Source organism: Protomyctophum bolini, assembly GCF_963924005.1.
Source record: "Protomyctophum bolini genome assembly, chromosome: 4".
In the NCBI taxonomy this organism is placed as follows: Eukaryota; Metazoa; Chordata; class Actinopteri; order Myctophiformes; family Myctophidae; genus Protomyctophum; species Protomyctophum bolini.
In genome coordinates, this window is record NC_137865.1 from 24,627,676 (window position 1) to 24,652,675 (window position 25,000).

The 25,000-nt window shown below is 42.3% G+C and overlaps 2 protein-coding genes across 3 annotated transcripts in view; one reads left to right on the forward strand and one right to left on the reverse strand.

The window, feature by feature from the left end:
- Nucleotides 1–25,000, forward strand: part of trim44 (tripartite motif containing 44) — a 466,525-nt gene that overhangs the window by 403,786 nt on the left and 37,739 nt on the right. The window lies entirely within an intron of this gene.
- lrrc56 (leucine rich repeat containing 56) overlaps nt 4,257–25,000 on the reverse strand; it is a gene marked incomplete at its 3' end in the record, with an annotated part of 27,628 nt that continues 6,884 nt past the window's right edge. Inside the window, exons 5-15 of the mRNA XM_080762135.1 lie at nt 24,669–24,765; nt 24,008–24,205; nt 18,518–18,692; nt 17,990–18,355; nt 17,221–17,352; nt 16,009–16,076; nt 14,435–14,580; nt 13,199–13,413; nt 11,380–11,564; nt 10,791–10,902; nt 4,257–4,909 (exon numbers count right to left, since the gene is read on the reverse strand). Coding sequence (XP_080618261.1) covers nt 4,257–4,909; nt 10,791–10,902; nt 11,380–11,564; nt 13,199–13,413; nt 14,435–14,580; nt 16,009–16,076; nt 17,221–17,352; nt 17,990–18,355; nt 18,518–18,692; nt 24,008–24,205; nt 24,669–24,765 — 2,347 coding nt within the window. The remainder of the gene's footprint in view (nt 4,910–10,790; nt 10,903–11,379; nt 11,565–13,198; nt 13,414–14,434; nt 14,581–16,008; nt 16,077–17,220; nt 17,353–17,989; nt 18,356–18,517; nt 18,693–24,007; nt 24,206–24,668; nt 24,766–25,000) is intronic.

The following is a 25,000-nucleotide window of genomic DNA, read 5'->3' on the forward strand; positions in this document are numbered from 1 at the left end:
ACCACTTTACAGCTCAACTTTAGCCTAATTTATACATACTCAAGAATCAAGAGGATTTATGTCACTACCCATACAGGCGTAAGCAGCGGAAATGTGTGATAACAGCAACAATAATAACCAACCATAACACAGCAACAACAATAATAGCAATAATACTGGATATGATAAGAAAAAGGAAAATGAACAAGATGAAATTAAAATAAAATTTAAGGAATTAGATAAAATTTGATTCAACTAAAATCAATGTATACTAATTATTTCATTATGTGGTAACAAAGAAATAAAGTACTGCATTTAAATGAAGGTGGTCTGTCACCATTATGACCTGCGAGTTCCTCTCATGTACCCAGCATGTTCACTACAGCCCATCATCTCCTGAAGAGGAACTACACTCACATGGGTACAGTAACCATACACTTCTGTCACCACCTGAAACTCTACTCTAAAACTTTAGCTATCAACTTCCACTTTAGGCCATTAAATCAGCAAAAGAGACGGATGACTTTATTGTCATGTTACTTACCTTAAGAGCAGAAACAAGGAAGTTATTGGTTTGTGTAGTCCCGTCAAAACTTTGGAACCTGTTGGCAGATGAACAATTGAATTGTGCTGACCAAAGATGTTCAGGTATCAGCTATTTACACAAAATCGTTTACACTGAAATCATGTATCTATATTTTACTTGACAGGAGGTGCTTGAACACAATCATCTGCCTTGTTTATACCTTGCCTCGTATCCACAAAAATCACCCTCCTTCAGGTCTCGCGAGCACCATTTACCAAGAGAAAAGGGCCCAATTACACCACTATTGAGTGAGAAGACAGAAAAGCCAATGGTGTCTATCTAACAAATGGACCGAAACCTACAAGGCTAAGCCTCTAGCATTGATTTATCGAGAAAGATAATGGAGAGGACTAGCTAAGGATTACCACTCCTGTAACAGCTTGTCAATGGATAATAAGCATATTCTGGCCTGGGCTTATTATTTTGGATGAAAGCTGCAGCACAGAGATTCAAACATTAAAACTATAACTTGGGCCTGCGTTGTTGGCACGCAAACCCTTTGCTTTGTTCTGAAAAGTGGTTCCGCTTTGAACAACAAAGAATGTGGAAGTTAAGATGATAAATTATCGGCTGTATGGCTACACTTACTGTAATGTTTAATCAAATTACTCATTGAGTCGTTGCTTTATAAGCATGTCATCACTCTAGACCTACTTCACCCGAGCTCTGCCAGTTTTAGATGGACGAGAAAATGCAAAACACACTCAGATGACAGATACATTCATCGGACAGACAGTTGCCTAACTGCGAGTTCACCTTTGAATTCCCACGTTGGCCAAATAAATGGAAGACATACCGGTAATATAATGTTTATGCAAACAGGACACATTTATAAGAACAGTGTAATCCAGAGAGAGAGAGAGAGAGAGAGAGAGAGAGAGAGAGAGAGAGAGAGAGAGAGAGAGAGAGGGAGAGCAAAGTAAAGTTATTCATTGTAATGACATCATTAAAGAGATCATCTGAGGGGGGGCAGGAGAGGCCAAATCCCTGTACATACTGAATGAGACTCACCAAGTGAGAGAGAGAGAGAGAGAGAGAGAGAGAGAGAGAGAGAGAGATCTCCAGCTGGTAGACAAGCCCTTTTGTCCTCTAGACTAGTGTGAAGCAGCTGGTCAGATGAAGTCACCATAAGAGGGTTTTTCAGGACAGAATTAAAAGGCAAGCAACTATACTGTCCAGCCGAGTGGCAGCCTTATGTTCCAATTTTCAATTCATTTCTGCAATATGACCAGAAGTGCAAATGTATCCCGTCCTGGGAAAACTCACCACACAGCATACAAATCATTTTCAGTGCAGCAAGGCCTTATTAAATCCATTGCTGGAATGAGCCATCATATCCTATTCTATACAGCCTAAATTCAATTTGGCCTGTCTATATCATCCTGCAGGCTGCAGGTTTTCAACAATTTGAATGAGCTGAGGAAGATAATGGATACAGATAGGAAGACACGTGTGTGTGTGTGTGTGTGTGTGTGCGTGCGTGTGCCAAACCAGTCAGACATAAAGTCATCATTCTGTACATTCTGTGTAATGTGTATTGTGTAATACTAATAATATGCTCCGTCGCCCGTCGGTTACTCAAAGTCAATACTCACTGAAAACAGCCACATATAACCTTGTAGATCGGCTATGTATTGCTTTAGACGCGCGAGCTTACATCAGATTTAAGTTAACAAGCATGTTGGAGAAAGTTTTAGCATCGTTGGTTAGCTTACCATTTTCGGCAGCACTTTCCGAGAACGTACAGGCCCGCCTATTGCCTTATTTTAGCTAGAGTTTTGACTACACCGTCCGTCCCGGTGCAGCAACTCATAATGTAGGCTCGCTACAATAACACTGCTCTTGTCTTGTTGCATTGTTGCAAGTGTTTTCATGGCTCGTGCGGCGTGCCACCCTCCACACTAGTAAACAACTAAACAACCATACTTGTTGTTGGCAGCGAATTTGGCCGATAAACTCTAGCCTGGCTAATAAGCCAGACCGAATCAGCCGTTGGCAAAACAAAATTGCCAGGCTAGATAAACTCAACATCAGTAAAGAAAATGTGTAGGTCGTCATATTAAAAAGGTCGACTTTTAATACAAGCAGATTAGCAGAACAAATGCATGGTGCTGCATGTGAGTGGTTGACTGGAAATATAAACTAGTAAAATGTATTTACTTTTTAAAGCATTCACAGTCAAATCTGCCCATAAACCAACAAAGGCACAACTAAAATAAGTTGTGCTTTCACATTTGCCCTCAAGTTATAAGTGGAAGGCTTTATGTCTGTAGAATAATAACACATTTTACGAGCCATCTTTCATCCTCACCAAATTTACTGGGTTGCAGCCAGACAGGGATGTTGTGCATGCCACACTAATAACTTAGCCAAACATTTCTTTAGCACCTCAGTCACTTTGCATTTCCATTGCTCATTTCTATTTTGGTTGTTAGTAATATGACATTGAAAGAGTGAAAATGCAACATTTTATATAGGCCTACCGGTATCTACCGTATGTCAATTTCAACTGGACTAGAAAAACCTGACCTTGACCATTCTCCCAGATGAACCTCAATCATTTATTTTAAGTGACCCATGACCATTCCCAGGGCTCCATACTAATGCTTTAGTTGGTTGCACTGCATGGTGCAACATTCTCATATGCCGTAGGTAGGTGCACCAGCATATAGGAGCCCCCCAGACATACATACATAGACAGACCTGCTAAATGTAAGGTTCAAAGGTGTCACCAATATAATGTTTTAGTTGCACTGAACAGACATTTGGGTGCATGTGCACACTGGAGCCCGGTTTCCTATAGCCTCAGGTGAAAATGTCAAGTAAGTTTTAACACTTTACACATGTAGCCTACTGTACGATATTTCATATTTCATAATCATATTGCAGGATGAGCTGAGTCTAGTACCACCATTGGGTCAAAATAAATGTCTGTTCTAAAGGCACTTTGTACGTTTTTTACAATGTGGTTCTGCAGGAAGCTAGCGTGTGTGTAGGGGTGCGTGTGTGTCCGTCCGTCGATCTAGAGCTAATCTCACAAACCACTGTAACGATCAGTGCCAAATTTGCTGTGTAGAAAGTATCTCCATTACTATTTTTCAAAGCAACCAAAGGTATGGCTACAACCCGCCTCGTGCAGCTCGCTCAGATCAACCAACGCAAGGAGGCTGGCACAACAGTCACAAAAAAAGCCATGACCACGCTCCACACGTCCCTGACTCTTCTCCCTTCTGGCTCCAAAACTATTAGTCCAGCAGCCGGGGGTGTGGAGTGGGAAATTTGGTATAGGCTATATATTTTTTTTATTGGCCTAAAATATTGTCTCGTTTATCAAACACAGGATAAGATGTAAATGCATTTGTGCAAGCACATACCTAAGAGTGTCGTCGTGATGAATGGTAGAATGTCTTGGTGTCATCTTGTCGTCTTGGTGATGAGTGGTGGTGAATGGTGGGAGCTGGATACGCATCATCAGCATATTGTATTCTTGGATCTTGGGATGTTTCGGCCCTAACACTATACACCCTCCCCAAGGTGGCCAGCTACAGGCTGATCAGACCTGAGCTTGCGTTAATCCAGACTCGTTACGAGAAAGAGAGCCATGCATGGCAAACTTCTCGTGGGACTATGCATGGCAGGGGCGTCCTATTCCCTGAGTCAAGCCAAAGCTGACCGCATACCTCCTGGCTTGCTACTTCGGTGCCCAGCAGGGGTCTTTCCTCCTCATAAAAAGCCACTGGCTGCTTCTTTCGGCTGCCTCCGATAAAGCTTTGATGGCTGAGCGCTGGTTCTGGCCTCTGAATCCCAGGTCTGCAAACAGTCTGGTGGTAGATCTTGCCACAAACCCTCTGCATCCCACCTCTACTGGATAGACCTCAGCGTTCCAGCCGCGGTGTTGTGCTTCAGCAGCGAGCTCAGCATAACGGAGGTGTTTTCGCTCATAAGCCTCATCCACTGCGTCCTCCCAGGGCACTGTGAGTTTGATGATGTACACCTTTTTTAGAGAAGGGGACCAGAGCACCAGGTCAGGTCTCAGGGTGGTTGTAGTAATCTCTCGAGGAAAAACCAGCTGTCGGCCAATATCAGCCAAAATCTTCCAGTCACGGGCTAAGCGTAGCTGGCCTCGCTCAGATGGTGTGGAGCAGCTCCTGGTCACCTTAGCCCCCTCCCGGATGAAGGTAATTGCCCGTTGTTGGTTGGATGCTGGTGGTGGTAGGGAGTTGGTGGCAGCTCGTTTGTCCTCCAGGGTGGATGCAAGGACCTTTAGGACTTGGTTGTGACGCCATGTATAACGTCCTTGGGTGAGACTGGTTTTGCACCCTGTGAGAATGTGCCTGAGGGTGGCTGGCGTGGAACATAGGGCACACGCCGGGTCTTCACCAAACCACTGGTGAAGGTTAACTGGTGTTGGAAGGACATCGTATGTATAGCTCTGATGGAAAAGCTAAACTGTCTCGCTTCCATGGCCCACATGTCCTTGCTGATCTTCCTCCTCTCCACACTGTCCCATCTTGTCCACTGTCCCTGTTTGCCAAGAGAGACTGCCTTGGCCCACCGTGCAGCCTCCTCCTGGTGGCGTACTTCCTCCACCACCATTTTCCGCCGTTTTGGTGCTGTGGCCTTACTCCAGGCTGGGGGGTAGCTGTTAGCCCAAGGCCTCCTCTTCCTTGCTGGATATAGCCCACAATGTCAGCATGTTTGAGGGCTGCTGTTGCTTCCTCACTGCTTTGGCTGGTCTCCATTTGCGCCCAGTTGCTAAGCTTGGTGCATTGTTGCTCACCACTGTGTCTCTAGATTCATTCAGTGTTATCTATAGGCTATATACATTCATGAATCCACTTGCTGACCGGGTGTCGGTATTGAGCAATTTGTTTTATAGGGGTTTATATGTGACCATACGAGACCATACCATTAACATCCTATTTTATTATGCTGGCTTGCTGTAAATTGCTCTGGATTAAGAGTATCTGCTAAATGCCTAAATTGTATATTTATTTTTATTTTACGTATATAAATAACTTTGAATTTATGGTCATTTATTTTATTTCACTTTAAAGCATTTGCTGTTGCTTTATGTGTTCAAAACATTTGACCCTATAGTTTGGCCCTAGTGGGTTTTTTGACATTCTTTGTTTCTCCATCAATGAAGATACACAGATGTTTCTGTTATAGTTCAAGATGTTCTAATCTAAACTGATGAAGCAATTTCCATGCAATCTGCCAAGGCTGCAACCACACAGCAAAAATATAATAAATCTTAACATTCATAAACAATTATGAATTATCAGGTGAAAAAAAAAAAGCTATAAAAAAATAATAGTTCTTGTCTACACCTTGATTTTATGTCTTAATTTGCTTGTAAAGATTCCAACCAAAGTTGCATTGTACGTGTTGCCTACAGTAAATAGCATGATTGGAATTTTCCTTCCAGCGGTATCATGTAGGCTTCCATACCTTCACCTGGGCCTGTCTGAACTCATACTGTAGACATCTCCACAGGAACAATGCCTGTTGGGATTTGTTACTTTAAAAACCCCAGAATATTTCAAAAATGTAATATTGGCATGTCTCTAAGAGTTTCCCTGTAATAATAGCTCTCTCTCTCTCGCACGCACACATGCACGCACGTATGCGTCTGCAGCTACAGTCAGGATGTATATGAATGTGGGCTGTTGTTGCTAACGCATTGCATGACCCGGGCCTCCAGGCTCTGATAGCTTTGATGGGGTCTGCCGGGAGCTGCAACGGCATCCTACCTGGCACAATAATGAATCTCATCCAGTCACAACAGACAGACATTTTGTGCTGCCGTGATTCACAGCAGCATGCGTTGACACCGTTTTCCTCACTTCAGCCAGGTAACTTGCAGCTATCCATCTTGCATTTTCTGTGCTTGTCTGTGCATTTCTTTAAAAGATACATTTTGTTAGTCGTAGTAACGATAGTTAGTAATAACAATAGGCGTAGTAAAAACATCACCATCCCTCTACGTTTAACACAATTAGTTAATCTAATTAATTAGAAGATGGTGGTGTATTTGTGTAGGAATAATAGTCTTTTAAATTTGATTTCTGTTTACAGCACCCCAATCCCAGGCCTCTTCTAATCACTCTACACCTTCCGGAGGCCTTCTGCTCTTCTGTTCAACGCTGTATAAAAAAAATACAGGTTTTATCGAATAATAATATGCTATATAGTAATAACTGCTTCCTTAGACTTGGCTACTAATTGAGGCACAAATAACACTTACAACTAACAGAGTAATCAAAGTCTTCAGTACATAAACAACAAAACGTTCTTTCTGTGTTTACCCACATACCATACCATACCCACCTTGTTTGTCACATTGTTATAGTAATAACTGGGGAGTGAAACAGAGCTTCTCACAAACCAGGTGTCTCAGTCCCAACCAGCTGTGAGAATATTACCCCAACAAGAGTGGACAGGAGGCCTTGTAGCTATTCTCCCACCATAAATGTTCCTCCTCTCTCATTCCACTTCCCCTCAACTGTGTGATGGGAAGTATCAGCACCAGTAAGCAGGCATTTGCTTTAAAACAAAACACCCAACAGCAGGGAGTGAGTTCCAAGCAATCCCACAGAGCAGCCAGCCGTATGGTGAGAGAAGATTGCAGAGCAGCAGACGATCGGTAGAGAACGTGTGTGCGGGAGAGCAGTGGAGCTGAAGACTAGAGATGGACCGACACTCATTAGCTTATTCAAGCAAGGAAAAAGGAGAAAGAAAAAAAAGACATCTTCATCGTTACATAATATCTATCTTGTGGTTGAACCTCTGGGTTTCTGTGGACACACGAGCATGCAAGTTGAAACATACACCCACCCGTGTGCTGTGTATTCTTAAACCCTACACCCTGAGTGTTCTTTGCGGTTATGATGACAACCGGTCCTCTGTTATTCTGTGACTTTTGTTTGTATCCTGTTGCTGGAATAAATAGATACATAACTGATATGGAAAGGTGATTGCATGTGTGTGTGTGTGTGTGTGTGTGTGTGTGTGTGTGTGTGTGTGTGTGTGTGTGTGTGTCTTTCTGTCTGTCTGTGACAATTCCAGGTATCCAAACACAAGACTGGGCATGTTCAAGATATCAGCATATGGTGGTTGAGGCGGTTCACCTGCTGAAATGCCACGCGAACAGCCGAGTGACAAAACAAAAGTGCTACAACTCTCATGCCCGTGCCGTCTGGAACAGATTAGGGATCAGATGTGATATATGTCTGTGTCTTAATTGTCCCTTCTAACTGTGAGCCTCAGAGCAAAACTGTATAGTTTCAATATGTATCTGTGTATTTCTCTGTGTCCCATTATACAGCATCACACGCACACGCACAGCTCAACTCTAAATATTGTTGCACTTGTTCAGTAGTCACTGTAGTTTTGTATTATATATTTTTGTTGATGTCACAAAACAGATTGTTGCTGATTGTACCAGGAGGAAAACTTGCATATGACTTATGATGATAAAGGTCACCCTTGATCTGGCCACATACAGGGAAAGGAATGCAGAACATGAATCTCCAGTTTCCAGGTGCTGAGCTAAAGGGGAGTGTTCAGTTTGTTCATTCAAGAAGGTTGGAGGTATAGGCATAGGTTGTCAATCTGATGTTTTACATACCCTCTAGTGGCCTCTAGTGAGCTGATGCCAGTATTACACATAACTGCAACGATATAGTCAAATCTCCGGAACATCAACATCAGAGATGGCTATTGGTCGTTGAAGGATAATTTTAAAAGCACAGTTTAACAAGATAATTTCTGTGACATAGCATTTTGGGTTTTTTTTACAATCAAACAAATACTGAGGCTTGAATGTTCCTGTGAAACCAGCATTTTAAAGTTATGAAAGTAATGTGTTCACATTTAGGTTAGGTTATTCACACTGACTGTGTTAATGTTTAGGTTGTGTTAATGTGTTCACATTGTGTCAATGTTTAGGTGAGGTTCATTTTAGGTTTATGTTAGGTTAACCCATTTAGACCTGAGAACAGATTCTACAAATGTCTTCTAAATTATGACGGATTTCTGTAAAACCTATGTTTCTAGGTCAGTGTGGTGCTCAACCTTTTTAATGTCAAGGACCCCCAGAATTATCTGTAATTGGCTGCCGACCCCCATCTGAAAATATGTTTTTCCAGGGACCAGGGGAGAAGCAAAGATTTGAGTTAAAAAGGTTTGCCCTGAAATAATATACATATTCAAAGATTATGCGCTACATTGTCACGATTTTTCAAGCTCCACTCTGAAATGTTTATATCCTACTGGGGATTCGAACCAGCAGGTCCCCTGAGAAAATGCTAAACTTTCTACCTTGTAGTCACCCAAAAAGAAAATCATTTTCCAAATGTCATTATGCTTGCTTTAGTCTGAACATTGCAACAGACTAGAGGAGCTGCACTGAAACTTTTTTCCCCCCAGTTACGTGAAGGAATCAGACAATTCATGAAGGATGAAGGGAAATTAAGCTAAATAATTTCACCACTTTGCTGTCTGTAAATGTCGCTAATGGAAATGACAACATGCAGATACATGGACAAACTCTCACATGGCAAGTGAATTTCAGAATAGTATAGCATGAAGTAAAGTAGTTTTGATAGCTACCGTCCCTATCTAGTTTTCATGATTCTGAATCCATTCCAAGCATTAGTTTTGAACAAAAAACACTCCTTGGGCTAAAAAACGGCCATAGCCGTCATCACAAAATGTGATGAGGTCAGTACATTTGGGCACATTTGCACAAGTGCCTATGGCCAAATTTAGGCCAAGGAGTGTTTTTCGTGCAAAACTAATGCATGGAATCCATGGAATGGATTCAGAATCATGAAAATCCCCTAGTTTGACATGTCACATGTGATGCTACTTAAAGCATAATGAAATTAGGAAAATGTTGCCTTATATAGGTTGTCTCTGGTGTGGCATACAAAAATGGCCATGGTTTGTTTCCGGCAGAGCAGGCCTCTCATTCTGTGGACCTTCAAATTAATAGAAAAAACACAAATAAAAAGTACGGCATGACATCACAGGTTAAACTCTATTCCTTGAGCTTTTGGGCCCTCCACTATTGAGAACGCTCAGGGGAGATATAACATTATGACAATCAGGCATATCTAAATGTCTCTGAAGCTGGGAGACCAAATACAACCACCACAGTTGTTAGTTATATTGTATTAGCATACTGTACTGTACTGTACTGTACTGTACTGTACTGTACTGAGAGAAGTTTTCCCAAAATATCATTTTATTCACAAAAAAAAGGTTATATGCCTATTAGATTTAGATGAGGACAATGATACTTCATTGGTGAGCTGCCCCAAGTTGTTGAGCAGTCATCAGTGTCTTGTTCAATCTAGTACTCATTAATGGTTATCATTATCGGCCTATCCCAAATGCTAAAAGGGTTTCATCTGCGGATTCGGGTTCTTGGAAACGCCCCCCAGCCACTGCGTTAGTTTTACTGAGGTTAGGTTTAGGTATAGTTTACTGAGGTTAGGTTTAGGTATAGTTTTACTGAGGTTAAGGTTAGGGTTAGGTTTAGGTTTAGGTATAGTTTTACTGAGGTTAGGGTTAGGGTTAGGTAAAGTTTTACTGAGGTTAAGGTTAGGGTTAGGTTTAGGTGTACGCTGTCAATCACAGCGACTGGCCAGTCACAGCGCACCATTTACTCAAACCCGCAGATGAAACCATATTCGCATCCCAAATCAACAGGGCAATCATTTAGTCGCTGCACAAACTATCCCTTGGTGTTTTACATGTAACACTTTTGAGGAAGGTGGATCAGAGTGATTGAGCTGTATTATTATTATTATTATTATTATTATTATTATTATTATTATTATTATTAAATTAATATAATTGAACCCTGAGGGATCCATGTGTGGTATCACACCTTTAATAATCACATAGCTAAAAAAAACAAAAGTCAAGAACTCTTCAGGAAATTTTATGTAGCTGTAATTATAACCCAAAGAATTTGTACAAAAATAGTTCATTTTCACTGTCTCAGTGACAGCTCTGCTCTGCTGAAACAGATGCCTCGCCCTGCTTAATATCTGTCTATGATGCTTTTTCCACAGTGTAGGTCAGAACATAACCGACTGTTCTCATGGGAAATCCCAGGAAATTACATCAGATCTCAAAGCAGAGCACTGCTCTTTCAAAGTTATTTGAGTCAATAGTAGTCACATTGTGAATGTTCAGCCAGATGTCCTACCCGTTCCTCCCACCAGGGCATTCATGCTCTGAACTTCTGATTTCAGTCCAGGTGTGAGCTCCCCCTGCTGGGCTCCAAGGTGTGATGCGGAAGATGTTTCTGTAGCACTGCCCTGGCCGTATGAGGACGCAGAATAGGTGGTCTATCTAGTGGTCTGGTGGGTTGGTGTTGGCTCGTAGACTGCATCCTCATCCCAGTACTGAAAGAAAGAGCCTTTGTTTAAGTACATTCATACACTTCTCAAAACCTACCTCAAAATATATTGCGATAATAGATAAGAATTATTAATCAGTCAAAATGAGCTGAAATTAAATTAAATCAATTCAAAGGAATCCAACCAGAAAAACGTACAAGATACTAAGTAGCATAATAGATTCAAGATCCAAATAATGCCTGAAAGATTATGTGTCGACTTGGTCCAATTAACTTTATAACTCCATACCATGGATCTTGGAGGCCTCCATCTTTCAGGGTGGTTGGCCGATGGGGTATCTGTGTCTTCAAGGACCATAGAGGGGCTTTAGTTTATACACAGAAAAAGTATTATTCATTCACACAAAACTAAAAACAGGCACTTAAGTATAACCACCTCTTTGACCCTCTGAGATCCCAGTTCGAAGACGGTGGTTTGTGTGGTTTGCTGCTCTCCCGGGCTAGCCTTGGACATTCCACTTCCCAGGCTGAGCTTGAGTCTGCGTGTTCTTATCCCAAATGGCCTCTGGTTTCCAGTGACTCCTGCAGCACTCGTTGGAGGAGAAGGGGACAGGCTGGTGTCTGGAGACAGGGACAGTCGAGCTAACTCAGGGGATAACGAATCTCTGTGGGACAGGTCTGAAAACCAAAATTTCAACGTTAGATCGCCCATTGATTGGTTATAACACAGAACTGTGGAACAGGTAGAAAGGTAATGTGGAGCTTCTGCATTCTCTTCTCAGAGACTTATTGTCATCATAAAAACTCAACCACGTGAATGTCTGGTCATGTCATATTAGTCAAAGATTGGGGCGCCTGCTGGCCTAGTGGTCCAGGCGCATGCCACATAGGCTCTGGCCTGACAGCGCATCCAGGCGCTGTGAGTAGGTCACAACACCCCCACTCTCATAGATAGGTGATTTCATCCACCCCACTTCTGACCACCCGACTGACCACCAACTCTGTTTCCCCGCCTATGAAACCTTATTGGCCCATTTAAGATTGAATTTTTGCCTAGCCAAAGCATACCTACCTGGGGCATGCTTTGGCTAGCGTGACTGATTTTGGCTGAGCGTGTTCCCTCCTCCGCGTCATCAGTGCCCATACCCGAGGTGGGGTTTGGAAAAGGGCCTTTCTGTGTGGAGTTTGCATGTTCTCCCCGTGTCCCCTAGGGTAGGTACCCTCACAAAAACATACAGTAATCCTGGTCTATAAAACAAGTAAGACGCGCAAACGCGGGAAGCGAACGCAGCTCGTACATATTTGGGTTTTGGACGTATAGCTGCTTTGGGGACTCCTTATATGGTTATGGCTGAGTCATGGTGACGTAACAGCGGGACAGACACTTGCATCAATCACAAACAAATCACTCAGCTCCATATATGGGCACAAAAGTGGGACAGACACACACACACACACACACACACACACACACACACACACACACACACACACACACACACACACACACACACACACACACACACACACACACACACACACACACACACACACACACACACACACACACACACACACACACACAGACAGACAGACAGACAGACATGATCTGCTAGGTCTCATAGTAAGTGCTCACTGCATTCGCAACTACCTCCCCCTGGCCAGCTGGGGCCAGGGGAAAAGGAACTGGTCAGAATAATGTGTTCCTTCCACGCGCTATGTCCGGCCAGGGAATTTCCCCCGTCAGGTGAAAAGAAGCAGCTTGGACTCCTCATGCATAGAAGGAGGCATGAGGTCAGTCCGCTGCCCCCCCAGGTTGGCAGAGGAAGTGTAGCGCCCAGGATTACATTAGATAATTGGCACTGGGTGAAAAAACTGAAAAATCGTGGGATAATAAAAAAAAAAAAAAAAAGGTATGCTTTGGCTGGGAATAGGCTAAAATAGAACAATTTTTTTTAATAAAACTCCCAAGGAAAGACAAACAATAAACCTGTAGGAGGGGCTATAGCGCCTCTCAAAAAAAAAGAAAATAATAATAATAATAATAATAATAATAATAATAATAATAATAGGCTAAATCTTTGTGAAAAAGGCGAAGAATAGAAGTATGGTTTAAGACAAAAGTGGTTGAGTAAGGTTCAGATGTCAGCATTGCTGCATTTGGTCTAGTTTAGCATGTCAGTTACTACTTACTGTAGACATGTTTACATCAAATATATGGCAAGTTGTTGTTGTTTCTTTCAGCGACTATTCACCTGGGGAAATAGACTGGAAACAGGAATCAGGAGATGCAGTGTCTGGTTCACAGGCTTTCCTCTCCTCTACCTCTTCCCTGTCATCATCTCCATCACTGACATCACTCTTCGACACACAGAGGTCCTCCTCTTCGTTGCCATATTCCTCCTCTTCATCATCATGCTGAATAGTCAGTATTTGTGGTAATCTTTCCCTTTCTATGTCCAGTAGGCGTCTGAAAAACACAAATAATGAAAGAGGCAAAGAGTTGTTTTACTTCACACTTGCACAGTCAAATACCTTATGACAACCCTCCCATCGTTTGACCCTTTTGATTGACAGGCATAGGGAAGTTCAGTACAAGAATTCTGCTAAAAGGATGAAACCAAGAAAGCCTTTCTCCTTGTTTCCATTGCTGTCCTCGTGTACTAGGATGATGAAACCTCCGTGTCCTAGAGGTGGCGAGGTGGCTGAGAAGGGGCTGGCCTACTCAATGCTTTAAAAACAAATCATACACCAGTATGAGACTGGAACAGAATGTCTATTAACCACTAAGATCCCTTTTCTGGAGGGAACCAGACATAACAGATCATCTACAAGCTCACAATGAGTCATAATGTGTCACAGCATGGCGTGCTGTGAGCTTGTAGATCAGCTATTATCAGCAAAGGGATTTTGTAGGAAACAAAACATTTTGTGTACAGTTGGCTCTGTCCATGTACAGAGCCAACTCTGGTCCAGATTAACAAGTATGGAGGGTTTGAGTGGTTAAATCTAAGGGCTCTACTGTACATATAATGTATGCGTTATTGCTAATTAGTGTTGATGATTTCTGGTCTATTATTGTATGTCTTTAAAATGCTACTATGGACCACAATGGAAACAAGCCCACAGGGCTTTCTGTGTTGTTTTCTATCTATCTGTGTTGTTATCTATCTATCTACAGTACCTACACCTACGATGGGTTCTAAACACAATAAAGGAAAATAATCCTTGGAAGTCTATTGTGACTGTGGAAGAAGGTGACATGGTAGCTAAATAAAATGCTACTATGGACCACAATGGAAACAAGCCCACAGGGCTTTCTGTGTTGTTTTCTATCTATCTGTGTTGTTATCTATCTATCTACAGTACCTACACCTACGATGGGTTCTAAACACAATAAAGGAAAATAATCCTTGGAAGTCTATTGTGACTGTGGAAGAAGGTGACATGGTAGCTAAATGAGTGAATAGGGGTCAATGAGTGGTCAGTACTTGGCGTGCTGCTGCCTCCAGGCTTTGAGTTCAGCGAACACACTGCTGCGCTCCCTCACATCGGGCTGCTCCAGATCATACGTATGTTCTGGCACGTGGATAGGCAGGTGGTCACGTGACGTGCACGTGGATGTGGCGGGTGCCGTCTATGGAGAGGAATGAAGGGAACATGAGTGAGGGCAATAATAAAAGGGTCAGCAAGATTATGTTTTCAGCAATTATTAAGCCCAAACCAGTTTTAGTGTTCCTCCCAGCAGTGTGATATGTCCTGTTGCACCATGGGAGCCATGTCTGTCGACCCAAGTGATTTAGTTGGTTCAATTCAATGGTTGTTTGCAACTGCATGCGTCTACATGCGTCTACTCACAACCGTTTGGTTGCAAGGAGTTGCATGGCGACCAATTGGTGTGGTTTGGGATTTTGATTATTACTTTTGAGATAAATAATCGAGAAGAGTGTTTACATGTTTCCATATCAATGAATTAAAGGTAGTGTAGACAAGTTTCCAGCCAAAATTTAAAATATATATGAATGTATTTTGTTGGCCTTTTTTCCCTCTATCTTTCCCTTTATTATGATGCTGAGGTGTTCTCCTGCAACAGCACACACTTTGGCCCCCTCTGGCTGAATGCACTGTTTATATCCACTACAGTTTACTATTCGGGACGTCGAGGGGATTTAAACTTTTATTAATTGCAGCGCGAGGCTGTGACTGTGTTCAACCCAGCAGTATTATAATGAAAACGCGATGCGATTTCATTGGAAGTATAATATTATCCCCATATCAATTAGTTTCACCATTGTTCATGTGAAATAGTATGTTTATGATTTAATATGTAAGCCTATTGAAATTATGAGAATCGCTATGTATAGCGCATGGTTGGGTGGTCCAGCCGGCTTGAAGCATGCATTCAACCCGTGCTCGACAACGGTGACAAGCCGTCGCGGATCATCATAGCGATCATAGCATATTTTATACATCGTTATACAACAGTGTCTCGCTATTTTTGAACATTTACACTACTGTACACTACTTAAAAAAGAAAATCCCCAAAATGTATCATTCTTATAATCAATTCAATTGATTAGTCCGATTAACTGTTGTGCTGAGAGAGAAGGAAAGGAAAGGAAAATACAAGGGCTGATGAATTAAGATAAGAGAGAGTGAATGAGATAATGACAGCAGCTGTGTGCTTATGCCAGTATGACAGAGACTGCAGCATGGTGTCACGACTGAGAGCACCATCTGTCACCGCTGCACCTCCGCCCCCCCCCCCCCCCCCCCCCCCCCCCCCCCCGTTCCCATCGATAATTACCTCCTTCTGTTTATTCTGACATGACGTTAGAGGGGACGTGCGCACTGTGCCAGCCGGCCATAATGACCTGTCACGGCCCATTCACTCCAGTTCTCCGTGTCCCTTTCATGTTAAACTAAACGCTGCACTTCAGGGGCTGGAACGTACGGAAGTGACAGATTGAAAACGATTTACCGATGACAGATTGCGGATTCAGATCCTTGGAGGAAAACTTGGTGGGGATGTTGTTGTGTATTCTAACACAAGCGTGTCACGTACCCTCATTTGCTCTCTCCTTGCTCGCAGCGCCTGGACAGGGTTACCACAGAACAGGATCTTTCCAACCCCTTCAAAAAACAGAGAAAGGACTTGAGCACAAGAAACCACTGTCTGAAAGTCCTCTGGGAGGCACTGTTGTGTGATCTATACAGGTAGGCTTTTCTACAGCATGTACAGTAGGTTAGTCTATTATACTATACAGTATGTATGTCAGCCTCTGGTTAGCTGCTGTATCAGCCCATGGGGAAATACAGCAGTTGGCCAATCAGCGCACACTTAAACTGCATCATCATTGAAGAAGAGCTATGAGATACCCAAGACAAGTGTTGTACTGTACTTGGGTAACTTGACACAGGATAATACACAAAGAGAAGATATGTACCTTCTACCTGGCCAAAGCATTATTGGCAGCTAGTTAAAAAAGCTATTACAAGGCTATGGTACAAAACAGAACCTCCAGTTTGTGAGAAGTGGCTGGACATTGTGGAGGAGATAATTTTAATGGAGAAACCAAACCATAACTTGAGATTGCAAGAGGATCTATTCATCAAGTCAAATGGACTGCATATAGAACCCAATAAGACGACACTGATGGTAATAATGATGGACATTCAATGGACTGGACTATGTTGTTTGATGTTATATGAACCCCTGCACTGTGACTGTAACTGTATGACAATCTGAAAATAAAAATGCATCATCATTGCCCAGTATCCGTTGTATTCCTGCGTGATAATCTATATTATTCCATCATGTATAGGCAGAGATGGGCAGTATTTGAAATACATGTATTTGAAATACGTATTTGAAATACTTTTTTTGTATTTTGTAATTTGTATTTCGCTGGGATGGAAGATGTATTTTGTATTTTGTATTTAGATACATTTTTTGACCCAGTATTTGTATTTTGTATCAAAATACATTTTCAATGTTTTTTGCCCATCAGAGATGGGCAGTATTTGAAATACATGTATTTGAAATACTTTTTTTGTATTTTGTAATTTGTATTTCGCTGAGATGGAAGATGTATTTTGTATTTAGATACATTTTTTGACCCAGTATTTGTATTTTGTATCAAAATAAATGTTCAATGTATTTTGCCCATCTCTGTGTATAGGTAACATTGATGAACTTAGAAAACAGAAAGGTTACCGTTTCGATGCAACAAAGGAAGTGACGGCAGTATGTAGGGTATTAGGCAAAACGTCTCACCATGTGTGAGGACACTGGCATCGGAATACACTGCAGCTGATCCTGAGTCTGCAGAGCCAGGTCTGGACCCTGGAGGAGAGAGCACCCTGGACGCAGGTCTGGAGGAGCCATCCATGGATGGTGGCCTGGACCCTGTGGAGTGGACAGTGGTAGCACGTAACTAAGTACATTCACTTACATACTGTACTTAAGTACACTTTTGAGGTATTTGTACCTCTACACATCTCGGATCCAAATATTGTACTTTTACTCCACTACATTTATTTGAAATAATCATCACACCCATGTGAAGTGAGGGGCGCTCTTATCATCATAGATCATCTCATTCCAGCCATTCACAGTTTGCATCCTAACTTTTGTCTTCAATGTTTGTGTTTGCATGATGTTTGTGTTTACACAAACAGTCATAACTGGCCATTCATTGTGAATGGCATTCAATATTTGTGTTAGGACAAACACTCAAAACTGGCTATTCATTGTGAATGGCATTCAATGTTTGAAAATAGCAAATCTAAAAGCGGATTGTGAGCTTGTACTGTAGATCTGCCATTTATCAAAAGATTTGAATACATTTGAAAACTTGACATGGAACATTCTGCAGAATGAGCACTTTCTACTTTTGGTACTTTATGTACATTTTTATACCCATACTTTTGTACATTTTGAATTCCTGACTTTTACTTGTAACAGAGTATTTCTACTTGCAATATTGGTAAATGGTGCAGTATTGATAGTTTTACTTAAGTAAAACTTTTGAGTTTTCCACCACCTGTGGAGGGTGGTGTGGACAGTGGGGAGGGTCTGGAGCCCTCCATGGAGGGTGGTGTGGACAGTGTGGAGGGTCTGGAGCCCTCCATGGAGGGTGGTGTGGACAGTGGGGAGGGTCTGGAGCCCTCCATGGAGGGTGGTGTGGACAGTGGGGAGGGTCTGGAGCCCTCCATGGAGGGTGGTGTGGACAGTGGGGAGGGTCTGGAGCCCTCCATGGAGGGTGGTGTGGACAGTGGGGAGGGTCTGGAGCCCTCCATGGAGGGTGGTGTGGACAGTGTGGAGGGTCGTCTGGAGCTTGCTGAGGAGGACAGGCTGGAAGTGGGCCGCTTATTGGCAGAGCTGGGTCTGTCGGAAGGACAGGTACTGGCTGCTGTCAGCTCTGCCGAAAGAACAGAGTGGGATCGCTTTATTATGAACAAGGTCTTCTAGGAGATATAAAATGAAATATGACAGTTTCAGGTCCGGTCTTATACATGCAGAAAAACACTTATGTGGACGTGCACGCACACGCACACACACGTACACGCACCATATTCAGTAACGGCCTGGGTGGAGTCTCTGATGGCGTCTCGGAGCATGGCCCACTCTTCTCCCATGTCGCTGCTGCAGCCAGGCCCCTCCTCCTCCTCCGCCTGTGTATCGTCTAGGTAACGCAGCTGGGGGACGAGCTCCCTCACCGCCGCCCGATAGCTGTACTCCTCTGTCTGGGAGGGGTTGGAGTCAGACGATGGGAGAAATAAGGCAAGACAAAGAGGAGCGGAAGGATTAGAAGGAAATGGAGGAGAGAGGGAGAGAGAGAGAGAGAGAGAGAGAGAGAGAGAGAGAGAGAGAGAGAGAGAGACAGACAGACAGACAGACAGACAGACAGACAGACAGACAGACAGACAGACAGACAGACAGACAGACAGACAGACAGACAGACAGACAGACAGACAGACAGACAGACAGACAGACAGACAGACAGACAGACAGACAGACAGACAGACAGACAGACAGACAGACAGACAGACAGACAGACAGACAGAGAGAGAGAGAGAATATGGCATGGGAAAATAAAGGGAGAGGAGAGAATTCAAGGGAAGGGGGAAGAGGGGAGATGAGGGATTGGACCCATGGAGAAATGGAGTAAGCCAAAAGATGGAAACTGTGACTGCCGTAATATGTATAGATGTCCAGTTTAAAGTTTCTTCGTATTATTTATAATTATAAGACAGCATTACAGGATATATTTATGCTATACTATTATCTAAATATTCTCTGGACTATTATGAAAATGTTATAGTAACACCCATATCCCGTTTCCTTGTTTGTCTCCTGGGTGAAAAGGGAACAGGATCTGTGTGTCCTGTTGAAGGTGACAAGGTATGACAGCATGACTAAAGTCATCATACAGACTCATTTCAAAAGATACAGCAGTAGGCTGCAGAATGACAACATCCCCAGCGGACCATTACGCTCAATCAAAGCCAGCATCGTGCCAGCTATCTGCAGGTGGGGCAGAGGAGCTAAACGAATGTGTCAAGGGCAGCTATCCACAATGTCAACTTAGAAAGACCACACCGCCTCATGTGATTCATTCCATTCACAGCAAAAAATCTGCTATCCAACACATCTACGTCTAAGCAGTGATGGAAAGAGTACGAGTACTCAGGTTTTTTACTTAAAATCACACCCGTGTGAAGTAAGTGGTGCAACTCCGTGTGGGCGTCCCCGGGGGGTCACTGGAACTTTCAGACTCACAGGAACGCGGCCAGGGTGCCGGCCCGGTTCCAGCGAGCCGCCCGCGTCCAAAACGGTTGAGAAATGACAGAGTTACCGTGTGGGGGTCCCCAGGGGGTCCCTCTACTGTCGTGTACTGTACTGTCACACCCAAAATCATCATATACCGTTAATGTGTGTGTGTGTGTGTGTGTGTGTGTGTGTGTGTGTGTGTGTGTGTGTGTGTGTGTGTGTGTGTGTGTGAGTTAGGCTGCGCAACAGTGACACTTGGTTGTGAAAACCAACCAAACGCTATTTTCGTGCTCAGACCCAGCCAGCCAGCCAGGGACAGACCCAGGCAGCCAGGCAGGCAGCCAGATACACACAAAGTCCTTAATGAAGTGGTTGCACCACTTAAAAAGTAGCATTAGCACAATGGAAAAAATACAGAGTAGAAGTCCTATATTCAAAGTTTTACGTGGTAAAAGTGCAAACGAATTGTTGGCATCAAAATAAACTGACAATACCAAAGTGCCAGATCAAAAAGCTGGGAGTTGGAGATGATGTTTTGGCCCCTGTTCGTCTAGCCACAGTTAGGACACTGCTGGATCCATCGGAATTAAACTGCATGCACACTCTAAAGCCCTAAAACTCTTTTTCTCCCTGGAAATAAAAACGTCTGGGTTTCCGAGGCTATGATGGAAGTGAAAACTAGCAAAAATCAACTAGTTGGCTGCGAGAGTAGAGCGTTGACAGACAACCCCTTCAACCAATCAGCGTAACAAAAAAAGAGACATCATCTCCTGTCTCCAACCAGCGAACGACTCGAGCCCGGAAAATATTACGCAGCGATGAGTTTTGAGTCTGACCTTTTAGATCGGCTATTCTTTTAATAATTTTGAAATCCTTTAGTGAGTAAGTGCTTCAGTGGTTAAGTGTAAAGGCCTTTTAAGCACCAACAAATTCCTGATTACTCGAAAAGGTTCCAGTGTAATTTAGGTACGGTAGGTTATTTTAATTGAATTCAGTTTAGGCTGTTTGTTCTGTATTGTTCACGTCAATAAAATGTTTTATTTTAATTGTCTTGATGTTTCATGTATTATTATTATTATTATTTATCATTATTTATTTATTTTTGTAGAACCTCAATGGAAATACTGTAAGTCGTGGACTATATTGTGTCTCATTCTCAGATGGTATAACTCGTAAATGGATATTAGTTTTCAAATAAACACAATTTACTTGAGTATGTCCAATTTGCAATACTTCTACTCCACTACATCTCCATTCCAAATATTGTACTTCTACTCTACTACATTTATTTGAAAACGGCTACTTTCAAACGATTTTTTATACATTTGAAAACTTGAAATGAGACATTCTGCATAATGAATACCTTTACTTTTGGTACTTTTTTTTTTTGATCAAAGTTTTTTTTATTAATTTTTCACACATGAAAATATTATACAACTTTTTTCGAACTTTTTTCTTTTTTACTTTAGGTACTTTAAAAGTAAAGTTGTATGCCAATACTTTTGCACTAGTCAATTACATTTTGAATTCCGGACTTTTAATTGGAGTATTTTATTTCTACATGCAGTTTTGATACTGGCAACACTGGCTGAATGGCCACAATAGTATTTGGGTTTTTAATTTAGTTGTTTTTTGAAAAAGAAAAATGAAATGATCCTTGTAGTTTTCTGCAGAGGTCATATCATTCCCCCTGCAGGTCATGAAATAAAATTGACTTGTACAGTACATCAGTAGGCAGTCTCACATTTTCCCTGTGCCCTAGATTCTAAACCAGGAATCATTTTCCCTGTGCCCTAGATTCTAAACCAGGAATCATTTTCCCTGTGCCCTAGATTCTAAACCAGGAATCATTTTCCCTGTGCCCTAGATTCTAAACCAGGAATCATTTTCCCTGTGCCCTAGATTCTAAACCAGGAATCATTTTCCCTGTGCCCTAGATTCTAAACCAGGAATCATTTTCCCTGTGCCCTAGATTCTAAACCAGGAATCATTTTCCCTGTGCCCTAGATTCTAAACCAGGAATCATTTTCCCTGTGCCCTAGATTCTAAACCAGGAATCATTTTCCCTGTGCCCTAGATTCTAAACCAGGAATCATTTTCCCTGTACCCTAGATTCTAAACCAGGAATCATTTTCCCTGTGCCCTAGATTCTAAACCAGGAATCATTTTCCCTGTGCCCTAGATTCTAAACCAGGAATCATTTTCCCTGTGCCCTAGATTCTAAACCAGGAATCATTTTCCCTGTGCCCTAGATTCTAAACCAGGAATCTCGGGTAGTTTTGAAAATACATTTCCTTAATGGTTATATGAACGAAGAAACTGGGCTGAGGTGTGCTCCACCACTTCTAAAAATAGCACTACAACATTGTTAATATGATGACTGCAGGAATGGCTAATTTGGCTAATTTCTGGTTAGTTAGATGTGGTAAATAAATAGTACTGTACATTTATTGGTTGAATATAGCAATGATGTTATTCACTGGTGATACTGTACATTTATTGGTTGAATATACAGCAGTGGTTCCCAAACTGCAGGTCGAGACCCAAAAGAGAGATTAGACGTTTGACCCAAACTAGTGAAAATAGCATATCTACATTTAAGGACACACAAACTTGTAGCTCGACTATTTTCACTATACTTCTTAATTATTTATTTATTTGTTATTCATGGGATGTCTTAGATTTGTTGCTTTGTTTATTTAAAAAAATCATTAAATCATTAAAAAATATAAATTAAAACATGTTTTGAATATATATATATATAATAAGTTTAGGAAAAGACAATTGGATTTGTACTCAAGTCGTGACCCATAAACACTGGGACCTAGTGTAGATTTATACTTATGTCTATTTATTTTAATTATTATTCTTAGCTCTCTACTCATACCTGGCCTGCACCTCTATGGCCTGCACCTATCCTATGTTTTCACCCTTATATTGTTGCTGCTATGACATCTGAATTGTCCCACAGAGATCAATATGGCTTATCTTATCTTATCCTCTCTGGAGCAGCAATGGCTCTGTGTGGAACTTCATTATACTGAATGAATTACACTGGAGACAAAAAATAAATAAAAAATTATCAACCCACGTTTTTTTTTTGACATTTAAAGATCTAGGCATTTATCAGGACAGAGGTCTCTTATCAGACAGCACAGAGCGAGAGCAGAGAGTCCAGTCCAGTAGAAGCACTGTGTTACTGAGAGGAGAGATGAAATTAGAGCAGGGCACTCCCACTCAACACCACACCACACAGATGGAGGGAATGAGAGAAAGAGCAAAGACCTAGAATCGGAAACGAAGGGGAAAATAGGGGGTGGATGAGGGGAAGTAAATGGTGTGTGTGTGTGTGTGTGTGTGTGTGTGTGTGTGTGTGTGTGTGTTTGCGTGCACAACTGCGTGTGAGAGAGAGAGAGAGAGAGAGAGAGAGAGAGAGAGAGAGAGAGAGAGAGAGAGAGAGAGAGAGAGAGAGAGAGAGAGAGAGAGAGAGAGAGAGAGAGAGGAATGATAGTTTGGCAAGAAAGCAAATCGAAGGACCCTTCAGTCAGTCACTACAAAGAGCTTGCCTAATGCATATTCAGATCAGCCTCTCCCCTCATTGCCCTAGTTTCCTAATTAATGCTCTGCTGCTGGGTGTAAATAAACACATTCATGCTGGCGCAAAAAAACCCACAGTCTAGTCTAGAATGATAGGAAGAAGTAGAGAGCTAGCCTTCCCAATATCTCCAACTAAATTCTATAATCATAGATATTTATGAGCAATCTTGTGTACTGCACATTAACAAAAATGGAGACACAGGTCTCCACTCTCCACCAGGGCAGGTCAGGTTGTGGCCTCCTGATGGCGCTATAATAAGCCAATGTGAAAAGGGTGCCATTTCTTCATGGATGGCAATTGGATGATTTGAGGCATTTTGTTCCAAAAATGTGTTTAACAAAAATCCACTTGTTGGTGGTGCTATAACAGGCCAATGAAAAAAGGGTGGGACTGTGAAAGATTTCACGTAAATTGCACATGATTTGAGGCTTTTTGTTCAAAACTGCAATCCTGCAAATTTTGAAAGCCAATGGGAGTTCTATATAGCAGAGATATTTCAAAGTAATTTCACGGCCACATCACAATAACAATATAACAACAACAACTGCAGGTTTGCAACACTGTAACATCTGCCACAGCTCAAACCTTTTCACCAGAGACTCTGCTGTCTGTGTTCCTTGTTCATGTTAATTAGTCATCTTCTCTCCTATTGATAGCCCTATAGAAGTTAACAGTGAAACCTAATCCTACCTGGATGGCAGCAGGGTGCGGGCAGAGGCACACAGGGTTACCGCGCAGGGTGAGTGTGCTCAGTCGACTGCACAGTCCCAGGTACTGGACTTGGACCAGGTCGTCCACGTCGTTGCCCTCCAGGTCCAACACCAGCAGATTGTCCAGCGCGCTGACTGGACTCAGGTCCGACACGTTGTTGTAGGCCACGTACAACTCCTGACGCAACGACATTCATCCAGGTTAACCCATTGAGACCTGAATCTTCAAATGTTTCTAGATCAGTGGTTCTCAAACGATTTCATGTCAAGGAAAGGACCCCAAAAATGATATGTAATTGGCCACCGACCCCCATCTAAAAATGTTGTTCCAGGGACCCCACAGAAGCAAAGATTTGAACGTTTGCTGTGAAAGAATACATATTCAAAGATTTGCACACGTATTCACATTTGTTGATCTACAAGCTCACTGTACAAGCTCATATGAGCTTGTACAGTATATCATGGATTGGTCATCATGATGACAATGGCACCACTTTCTTTTTGTTTGTTTGCAGATACCCCTTTGCCACCCGTCCCCTAAACATTGCATCAAATTCAATAAAGAGAGATAAACTATAAAAATTGAGTGCAGTCAACATTGATACTACACAGAGACATTTACAACCTAGTTTAAACTCTACCTCGATAGAGGAAAAACAGATGAGGCCTTCTAGGTCTTGCAGGCAGCACCTAGACATCCACAGTATCTGCAGGTGGGAGAGGGTGGTTCCCAGGTCCCTGAGAAGAAAGAACAATGTAATTTTTATTCCACTATTTTGTAACCTATTTATTCACCCAGTGTCAATTATCTAATGTAATCCTGGGTGCTACACTCCCTCTGTCAACCTGGGGAGAGCAATGGACTGTCCTCACGCTTCCTTCTATGCATGAGGAGTCCAAGCCACTTCTTTTCACCTGACAGGGGGAGTTACCCCAGTTGGACGTAGCGTGTGGAAGGAATACGTTATTCCAA